Source organism: Ceratotherium simum, chromosome 17 (genome assembly GCF_057802395.1).
Source record: "Ceratotherium simum simum isolate JZ-2026a chromosome 17, ASM5780239v1, whole genome shotgun sequence".
Taxonomy (NCBI): Eukaryota; Metazoa; Chordata; class Mammalia; order Perissodactyla; family Rhinocerotidae; genus Ceratotherium; species Ceratotherium simum.
The window spans coordinates 47,886,803-47,897,794 of record NC_141916.1 but is presented as its reverse complement, the minus strand read 5'-3'; the positions used below and the strand labels follow the sequence as shown (position 1 = coordinate 47,897,794).

The 10,992-nt window shown below is 41.3% G+C and overlaps 1 protein-coding gene across 5 annotated transcripts in view; it reads right to left on the bottom strand.

Moving 5' to 3' along the window:
• Positions 1 to 525: 525 nt before the first annotated feature.
• MANSC1 (MANSC domain containing 1) overlaps positions 526 to 10,992 on the bottom strand; it is a 33,493-nt gene continuing 23,026 nt past the window's right edge. For all 5 annotated transcript variants that reach the window (XM_087442730.1, XM_087442731.1, XM_087442732.1 and 2 more), the window contains exons 3-4: positions 8,576 to 8,716; positions 526 to 1,919 (exon numbers count right to left, since the gene is read on the bottom strand). In XM_087442730.1, coding sequence (XP_087298856.1) covers positions 982 to 1,919; positions 8,576 to 8,716 — 1,079 coding nt within the window. In that variant the 3' untranslated portion in view covers positions 526 to 981. The remainder of the gene's footprint in view (positions 1,920 to 8,575; positions 8,717 to 10,992) is intronic.

Sequence of the window (10,992 nt, the reverse complement as noted above, 5' to 3'; positions counted from 1 at the left end):
ACCGAGACGGCCTCCGGGATTCTTAGTTACCCCACTGTAATGAGTCTGGCAAACTCTCTCTATTAAAAGCACTTCTCAGATATTTCAATAACTAATCAATAAAAACTACAGCTTACTAATCATTTAATAATAATTTTAAGTGCTATCTATTATTTCAAATGTTATTCCAAATAAAGCCAAAATTGACTGTTGCTCAAGTTTAGAAAGGATTTATAAATAACATTGTTACACTTTAAACTTAGTAAAGTTTAGAAAATGCCTATGTTACTTTTTTGTCTGGGAAAAAAAAATAGTTAACCAAAACAGACCCAAAGCAGCTTTGGTCATTTATCAGAACTGACTTATCATCATCTCCACGTAGGCTAATATTCTGCTAGAATTCTCCCAAAGGAACCTCTTTGCTCACTGATGGGAAAAGGGGGGGGTTGTCATCTTAACTTAGAAAACATATTTTCATCATTTAATCATTTTACTGGTGGGAATAAACTGAAAGTTATCCAGCTGGATGTGTCACTTACAAGAACGTTACTGAGTAACAAAAGATTTATTCATTTAATTGGAAGGAAATACATCTGGAATAAGTTTTATTGGAATTCATATAAAAAGGAAAGTAAATCTATGAGAATTAATATTATAAACAATTGACTTTATCTGGAACCAGAAATATTAACGAATTGGAGCCTAGAAGTCAACCATTTTTCCCTGCAAAAAGCCAGTCGCTTTCCAATTTATATGGCAATTATACTTTATTACTTTAGGGAGAGCTTTGTTTTCAGATATTTTAGAGACAGATCACTCAAATTACCTATTTGTTTCCTTTCCCCGCTTCTCTTCAAAAAATAAGCAAAAAGAAAGTGGTAGAGGGCATTTGCCTGTCTTCAAAATACTTCAAAAACCCTGCTGAGATCAGCGAGTCAGCAGAAACTCACTGCATTTGGGCCACTAGGAACTACATGAATTAAGAGACATCTAGTTTCGTTCTTAGATGTCAACATAGATCCCATTGATCAAATAATCAAGTCTCGAGTAACGTTTCCTGCGGAGGGATTCTGAGAGCATTCTACCCAGGAGGACAAGGCCTATGCCGAGGAACAGAACACCAAAGAGCAGGGTCCCAATGAGGAGCCACTTTTCAAATGGAAGGCCGCGTAGACTTTGTGGAACACTGCTCAGGGAGGAACTGCCTGGACTGGCCTTCCTATTTTCCTGGGAAGCAGTTTCGTTCACAGTGGAAGAATCCACATTGGACAAAGGAAGTGTAGCAGGGTTATGGGCAGCCTCTGTGCTCAAAGTTAGGTTGGAAATTTCTCTAGAGGACACGGTTTCTCGTGGGCCTGTGAAACGTGTAGGTGCCTGAAAGATGGTTGTCGGAACGGCTGTTGTAGTCATGCCAGCTTGGGGTGTAACCAGAGCACGTGTCAAAACTGTAGAAATGAGGGCTGTGGGAGGCTGAGAAGTGACCGTGGCAACAGGTGGAGATGAGGTGGCCTCCTGTGGTTGAGAAGTCACAGAAGGTACCACGGGAGCACTGGTGGCGGGGAGAAAGGCAGGCTTTGGAGTGGCAGAGACGCTATGTAGAGGTGCATCAGCCACTGTTGTGAGGAATGTTGTCACATTTTCAGGCAGCAGATGAGCTACGTTGTGTTCTGAGGAAAACCGTGAACTCGGAGAATGGCCTTCTTCTTTATAAACAGGGAACCGTGTACTCGCCGGATCAATCTTGAATAGTTTCTCTGAGTGATCTGAGGACCCAGACTTCTGAGAAAATGCCTCTCTCCATAAGATATCTGTGGGCTCTAAATCACCTGTCAGAGGAGGGGCCGTGGGAGCGACTGCTTGTGAAGACTGGCCGTGGAAGAGAGAACCTTCCTGGGCTAACTCTTGCTTCGGGAAGTCAGTTTTGGCCAAAGATGGAAAATCTGCAAATGTAAAGAAAATAAAAGGGAGACTTAAATATTTCCACGCTGAGGTAGGTTAAAAAAGTCAAACGTATCAGCTTGTTCCATAAGTCCCCAAACTGCTGACACTTGCCATTTCACTGAAACTTGTGCAAAATGGAAAAATACAAATTGCTAAATCAGAACCTGATGTGACACTGCCTCTCCACCACATGCTGTGGTTTATTTCTAGAGCGATGGGACAGGAGAGAAGAAATGTGTGGAGGAGGATCAGGCAAATTAAGGAAGAGGTGGGAGAAGCAGAGCAGAGCTCAGCACGGGCAGCAAGAGGTTTAGGCAGATGGGGACGCTTAAGGGGCCAAGGCCAGGGAAGAAAGCTGGCCCACGATGATGTGGCAGGATGAAGACTGGCAGGGAGATGGCAGTGTGAGGCACGAGCTCCTGCAGGCTGTGCCAGCTGGGACTGCAATGACAACTGGGAAGCAAGCACTCACTAGGAGAGATGTCACAGGGGGGCGGGCACAGGCGAGAAAGGTACATGCAGGCAATGGGACAATGAGGAGAAGAGGCAGAATCCTGGGTTTTCGCCTTTGACAGGGAGGAGGGAGGGAGCCAGGAGGGTCTGGTCTCCTCTGAGGGCAGAGCCCACAGCAGCAGCAGAAAGCTGATGACATTCTTCCATCAAAACCCAGGTTTCAGCAGCATGCTCAGGGGAGAGAGGCAATCTGGGAGATTTAATTTTGACTCTCAAAAATTAAAATTTTAGCGCCAAAGTCTCATGGTCTGAGGACAATGGGACCAATATTTGAAATCACGACGGCCACGCTGCTGACAAAAAGAGCAGAAAACCACACAGTCCCGACTCCTGCTGAGGAGGAATCAGCCTCAGATCCTCCCCACACGGGAGAAAGTTTAGTATTTTGCTCTCCGTCACACACACAATTCACCACAGCTCAAACCAGAAAGGCTTGCTAAGGCAATCAGGTGCAGGCAATGATCACTGGAATCGCTCTCTTTGCTCTGCTGCTTGGCTAATCATTTCACTTACATTAGAACTGCAGAAAACCCAACGAAGGAAGCAAAGGAATTTCTTCACATTTATTGGTTCATTCTCCCCTCTTCTCTTTCCCTTTTCTTCTTCAGCTCCCCTCAATGCCAGTTTCTAAGCTAGATCTCACTCTCCTCTCTGCTAACAAACTGATCCAGAGGCAACTTCAGATGTGTAATACCTTTGACTATTCTATCTTCACACCTCCGAGAGGTCCTTTAGAACTGTCACTTATGGGCCGGCCCCGTGGCTTAGCGGTTAAGTGCGTGCGCTGCGATGCAGGCTGCCCGGGTTCGGATCCCGGGCGCACACAGACGCACTGCTTCTCCGGCCATGCTGAGGCCGCGTCCCACATACAACAACTGGAAGAATGTGCAACTATGACTTACAACTATCGCTTGGGGCTTTGGGGGAAAAATAAATAAATTAAAAAAAAAAAATTTAAAAAAAAAAAAAAAGAACTGTCACTTATTAATCCATCAAGGACAAGGGTCAGCAAATTATGGCCTGAGGGTCAAATCTGGCCTGCCACCTCTCTTTGTATGGCATGTGAGCTAAGAATGGTTTCTGCATTTTTATTTTTTTATTTTTATTATTTTTAAAATTTTATGACTTTTTTTTTAAATGACTGCCTTTTTTTTTTTTTGAGGAAGATTAGCCCTGAGCTAACATCTGTTGCCAATCTTCCTCTTTTTCTTTTTTCTCTCCAAAGCCCAAGTACATAGTTGTATATCCCAGTTGTAGGTCCTTCTAGTTTCTCTATGTGGGACGCCACCTCAGCATGGCTTGATGAGCAGTGAGTAGGTCTGCGCCCAGGATCCAAACTGGCAAACCCCAGGCTGCCGAAGCGGAACATGCAAACTTAACTGCTATGCCACCAGGCCAGCCCCCAAGTTTCTGCATTTTTAAATGGTTGAAAAAAATAAAAAAGAATGACATTTTGTGACACATGCAAGTTATATGAAATTCAAATTTCAACGTTCATAAATAAAGTCTTGTTGGCACACAATCATGCTCATTTGTTTACATATTGTCTGTGGCTGCTTCGTACTACAAGGGCAGAGATGAGTAGGCACGACAGATTGCATATGGCCCACGAAGCCTAAAACACTGGCCTGAAAAGCCTAAAATACTTATTATTAGGCCCTTGACAGAAAAAGTTTGCAGACACCTGCTCTAGGATATAATACACTACTCTAAAATAATTTGGATGCCTGAAATTCCTCTTTCCTCCAACAATGACAAGAGTTTCTGCTGCAGGTGAATTCACATTCATAGAGATAGCATCACAACAAGATAAACAGCACTTATATTTTTAGGTAGTATCAGATATTGAAAAAGAGAGCAAGACTCAACATATTTCATTTATAGTTTAAAAAAAAAACTATTTAAGAAATTGCTCTGTAATGTTTGTGAACTCAGAACTTAAATAAAGCTGCTGACAAGAATGACCAAAACAGCTGTCTTCTTTCTCAAGAACACAAGCTCAGGGGCCAGCCTGGTGGTGTAGTGGTTAAGTTCAGCACACTCCGCTTCGGTGGGCTGGGGTTCACAGGTTCAGGTCCTGGGCGCAGACCTACACCACTCATCAAGCCATGCTATGGTGGCGTCCCACATACAAAATAGAGGAAGACTGGCACAGGTGTTAGCTCAGGGCCAATTTTCCTCAAGTTAAAAAAGAGGATTGGCAACAGGTGTTAGCTCAGGGCCAATCTTCCTCAAAAAACAATGCAAGCTCAAATAAAACAAACCTAGGGCTAGTCCCATTTCTTGATAAGATTCATCTACAGGCAAAGAGCCTAGAACCGCACAGGGACCTTCCACACCTGCTCCATTTACCTTACCGCTGATGTTTGCCATTGGGGCGTGGTGCTTTCTCTCTCTCACACGGAAATGAGCCACAGAGAGAACTGGGAATTAGCCTTGTGCCCTTATCCCCTCTTTTGGGTTTTATTTTCAAGTGACTTCACTAAATAAAAAACTTAGGGACTGACTATTACTTGGAAACCAGCTGAGCAAACAGACTCCCAACTTATTCTATTTCTGAATTCCCCTATTCTAATCCTTGGTAGAAATAACATTCCACAAAGCAGCAAAAAAAAAAAAAAAAAATTAAATAATGCCAAGGTGCAATGGTTTTATAGAATGAACAGAGTACTCTGTCATCTTCCAAACTTTCAGTCTGTAAATATTAGTCAATCATTTATAGGAAATAGAGTTCACCCGGAAACAACCCACCCAACAGATATCTATTTCATTTCACTCTAAATAGGAGGCAGATCATTTATTTTTATGGGATAATCTCAGTCCATCAACAAGGGCAGATCCATAAATAGAATTACAAAGACAATTTGTAAACATCCTGTAGATATAAACAGGCTGCTGCACACCATGTCCAGGGTTGGTGCCACTTTGTCCCTAGATATCAACCAACCTGCTCTGAGCTGATGGCGCCCCCTGGTGGCTGCCACAGGAACTGTCTGATTCTAATTCCACTTCATTCACACTTGACCTTAAAAATAGGTTTATGCACATGCCAAATTCCCTTTCCTCCCATTTCCTTTGCAGAGAATCTTTACCACATACTCTCTCCTTTACATACACATTACAAAAGCAACCACATTATAGAAGTATTATGAAAATCATAAAACAAATTCAACTATAATTTCTAACATTATATCCCAGCAACCATTAACATTTCTGTATACTTCAAACTCAAAAATTTTTTCATGTAATTGAAAAATAAGTGGATGCTGTTCACTTGAAATTTAGGTGAATTATGGTTTATTTCTACACCTCAAACTTATTTTTTAATATCTGCATCATCTTCCCTCAAGTGCCATCATACTTTACACCCAACCATTCTCTCTGACAACTGGACATTTATGCCGCTTCTAGTTTTTCACTTTTTAAGCTAATTATACAATAAACAGCTTTACACCAATAGCTTTTTCTTGTTTTGGTGTTGTTTCTTTGGTATAGATTTTATGAAAGTAGAATTACTGGATTAAATTACCTATAATTTCTTGAATATTCTGCTTGAATTGTGAAATAGATGACAGACATAGAGAATACACACTGATAGTGGAAGAAAGGACAGAACGAAGAAGAGGTAGTGAGGAGGGATAATGAGGCGTAATGAGGCGAAATGTGACGGTCCAACTTCCACATGATGGGAGCTCCTGCAGCTGAAGAACAAATGTTCCAATCAGTGTCTTGAGCCCTGACCCCTTTGGAAACTCAGACTGGGGTATCCATTTCCGGCTGGATACCGCCCCCTCGCCACGCCCCCACTCCCCGGGTATATAACAGGCTCTGCGATGTTCCAGGTGATCAAAGAGGAAGAGGGAGAAGCCATATCCACACCACACTGTGGGTCCCCAATGTTTTTAGCTGAGATTACATACATACAGGCAGCAGAAGTGAAGGAGCCACACAGATCCAAGCAGCCACCCCGGCTGCCGAAGCCCCAAAAGGGCAGGAGGAGACAAGATACTGTCCACGCAAGGTAGGGTCTTGAGTGTCCTGAGACGCCTAATTTGTTCTGTGCCATAGTCTTTTAAAAAAATTATTGTTTTTTAAAATCATGGTAAAATATACATACGATTTACCACTTTCACCCTTTTTTAGCATACAGTTCAGCAGCATTGAGTATATTCACACTGTTGTGCAGCCACCACCATCATCCATCTCCAGAACATTTTTCATCTTGCAAAACTGAAACTTTGTACCTTATGTGCCGGTCCTTTTATACTCGGGCTTCCATCACTACTTAGGAAGAATTTACACAAAAAATCTGTGCTTTATGCTCCTCTTTAAGGGAATGTTTGATACATCAGTTTTCCTGGTTCAAGAACAAAACTCAGACACAGCCTCACCCGGGGGACCAAGCAGAGTCAGTGCCCAGGCACCCTGGGCAGTATCATTCCCCAAAGTACTTGCACACAATACAGTCAAGAGAGGACCCTTGATTACACTCCCCCTCCTGACCCCAAAAGCACTTCTCCTCAAATCTTCCCCAGCTCAGCAGATGGTGCCACCATCCATCTAGATGCTCAAGCCAAAAACTAGGACTCAGCTTCAGCGCTTCCCTTTTCCTTGTCCCCCACAGCCACACTATCAGCAAGTCCTGTCAACTCCACCTCTGCAACAGCCCAGATGTTTACTTGTCTCCACCTCCTCTACCAACTCCCTGGTCCACAATGCCACGGCCTTTCACTTGGACCTCGCCCCCGTCTCCTACCCACCTTCCCACATCCCCTCCTGCTGCTGCGTCCTTGTCCATCCCAACAGAGCGGTCACAATGAGCTTTGAGAAATCACCTTTAAAACACCACGCTACACGCCCGCTTAAAAACTTCCAACGGCCTCCCATTACATACCTAGAATCAAAACTGTCTCCCTGGCCTAGAAAGCTGTATGTGACCTCCCTCCTTTCCTTCCTTCTTGCATATCACTCTTTACATGGCTCACTATGAGTCAGCCAGCTGGGACTGGAGTGTTTGTTCTTCAGACCAAAACCATTCTGCCTTAGGATATTGGAACAGCCTGTTTCCTCTGCCTGGAAGGTCTTCCCATGATCTTCTCACAGCAGGCTCCTCACTGTTCAGATCTCAGTTTATGAGTTACTTCTTCACAGATGCTTCCTCTGATTACCTAATCAAGAGGGTCCACCCAGTGATTATCTATCACACTTTCTTATCTCAATTATCTGCATAGCACTTGTGACTATATTTTCCTGATTATTTATTTATTAAAGTTATTCTCTCTCACTCCTAAAACATAAGTTCCAGAAGTGAGAACCTTGTTTTCCACGTTTAGTGTTGTATCTTTGTATTCTTGGTGCGTAAGAAGTGTGGGGCACACAGGAGATGCTAAATGATATTTGTTGTTTATTGAGTAAATGAACAAATAGAATATTATTAATAGCCAAAGGTTTAATGACAAACACTTTCTAAAACTCAAATAAAAGGAAATTTGATACTAGAAGCATTTCATTCTGAAAAATTAACAAGCCAAAATCTCACCAAGATATATCCAAATAATTATATTATTGTTTGTTTATTTTCTGTATTCTGAACAAATATGTAAGTTCCAAACATGAAGACTGTATTTCCAATGCCTTGCACAGAATTTGGCACACAGTTGATGCTCAATAAATACTTCCCGAATGAACTTCCCTCCAGGTCTGGACAATAAAATCTAGTGAGTTTTATTTCAGATAATGTGATTGTAAAATAACTGGAACCTAATGACAAACATACTAGAAATTTATACATTCACATGGGTCTTAAAACCCTTTCAAAACAAGAGACCTGTACACTTATTCCAGTGTGGCTAACGTTGTTCTAAAGGGGTGTTTCAAAATGTTTTCATGAAAGGTCTGTGTACCTTTTATCTTAGGAAAGTAAAAATAAAAACAAAAACAAAATACTATCATTCAGAGGTCTTTCATTGGAAAAAAGATGATCAGTTTAATAAATTGAATTTTAAATGATGAGATCTTTCTGGTGTGCCTCTACATTTGTGACCCCCTTTGGTAGTCTTATTTCGACTCTTTTGTAGAAAATCTTTCACATGAATCATGTCCTTAAATAATTCCAGTCACAAAAGAACAACGTTTTTATTACCTCTAATTATCCTGTAACTCATAAGTCCCTTTGCTGGTTTCAGTGGACAGGCTTCCTCACTGGGACAGAAAAACAGGTAGCAGTTGGGTTGTCTGGCTGTTTTTCGCATGTCGAAGATCATCAAGTTACACGCCTTATCCCCTGCAATGAAACGTTTCATAAGCATTATTTTGAAACAGGATTTTCTTAAGAGTAGGGCCAGCAGGAAGAACTTCATTTATTCTGGTGTCCAACACAAACACCTCTGTTCACTTGCTTGCTGACTGCTGAATCATTTCCTTTTCCTTAGTTTAGTCCTTAAAGCAATTTATAAAGACATGGGGTTTAAAAATCTGAAGTAAGGAAATTTTGGCAAAACCAATTATTAATAGTACATTTAATTCTTTAGACATAAGCCTTCTATTTGCTAAAATATCCATCAAAGTATACATAGAAATCCTGACTTTGCAATCTTTACACAACTCACAGGTGAGTTGGGCCTTTAGAAACGGCTCTAACCCTAATGATTGATGTATCTCTTGCAAGCTGACAGCATCTCAGACACCTATGAAGCCAAGAGTCTGGCTTTGTTGGGTGAAGTCGGTAAATTCTGCATCATTCATATCATGCCTCCTTCCACATAGGATCTGAGTACTATAGGGAATGCAAAGTCAATGTTTTATTTTTTATTTTTTGCTGAGGAAGATTGGCCCTGGGCTAACATCCTGCCCATCTTCCTCTACTTTTTTTTATATACAGGACTCCTGCCACAGCATGGCTTGATAAGTGGTATGTATGTCTGTGCCCGGGATCTGAACCTGTGAACCACGCTGAAGTGGAGCAAGCAAACTTAACCACTACGCCACCAGGCCGGCCCCCTCAATTTTTAATTTTTATCAGAACCATTCTTCTTTTGGTTTTTTCTCCACATTTCTGCTCTTCCTTATCATTTTGGCTTTTCTATTTTCCTTCTTTCCCCACTTTTCACTCTTAACTTTCATTTCTGGCCTCTTTTTCTCTTCCTCTGATGTCCAGTAGAAATTACTCTTCTATTCATCATAGCCCAGAGTTGGCTTTGGCCTCAGTCTGGTGTAGTCTCACATCTTGGCCTGTAACCCTTGAGGGATCATATACCCCAGGATAGGTTGAAGGTTAGGAGGCATACAGCCTAATTATTAAAACCCATGCTCTGACAGAGATTGGATTGGTGGTTACCAGAGGGGAAGGGGGGAGGGAGGAGGGTGAAAGGGATAATTCGGTACATGTGTGTGGTGATGGGTTGTAATTAGTATTTGGGTGGTGAACATGATGTAATCTATGCAGAAATAGAAGTACAATGATGTACACCTGAAATTTTTACAATGTTATAAACCAATGTTACTGCAATAAACAAAAAATTTAAAAAAATAAATAAATAAATAAATAAAAATAAATAAAACCCATGCTCTTTCTCACCACACACACACACACACACACACACACACACGACATAACTGTGTTAACTAACCTTATTGTGATGATAATTTCACAATATACACACGTATCAAATCATCACCTCTGTATATCTTAAATTCACACAATGTTATGTGGCAAATATACCTCAATAAAGCTGGAGAGAAAAAAACCTACATGGTCTGCCAACTGTCACTACCACTTCTTCAAATCAAGCCACGGTTAGGGATCAACCTTGACTCCCTGGATGGGAAATAAGACTTAGTTAGCTTCTGAAGGGTTTTTATCATGTCATCTCTCCACTACCCAGGTAACAAGAGAGATACTTTAGCTTTTCCTTTCTCAGTAATGTGATAATTCTGCAATACCATTTTTTGGGGGCACTTGGGTAAAGGCGAGGTATAAGTCCCCCAAATTGTATGCAAAATTTTTTGTCCTTTGCATTTATAGGTATTTTTCTAGAGTCCGTGGCTATAAACAAATTACTTAAGTGTTTTTTGAACCCCCACACAGTTAAAAACCATTGCTCAATAAATGAGGAAAAAGTCAAATGCATTAACTGAGACCACAATTACCTCTGCTTACAGTAAAGCAGTAACCGCAATTTTGTGTGCAGAATAAAGCAGCAAACCCTCATTTCCTACTAAATGTGCATCATGGAAGTGAAGAGAAATGCAAGGTTTCCTACGGGGCCAGGAAATAGCCACACAGCCTTCAGTCCTGTTTGCAGGGGAAGTTTCTATTTCACATAAATGTTGATATCGACATTTCAAGGAAAACTAGAAATTTAAATGAAATCTCTGTAATTTCCACAAATCACTTCTATAAAGAGTGTCCCAAAGTATACTGCTCAATTTGAGAAGACCATTGAAAGGTTTTTGCCTCCTGACACCAAATACGTGGTGTCTTTTCCACACTAATTCTCCAATTCTCTGATTCTTCTACACTAACTGGGTGTCCTACAATTCAATTCAACTCTGACACTA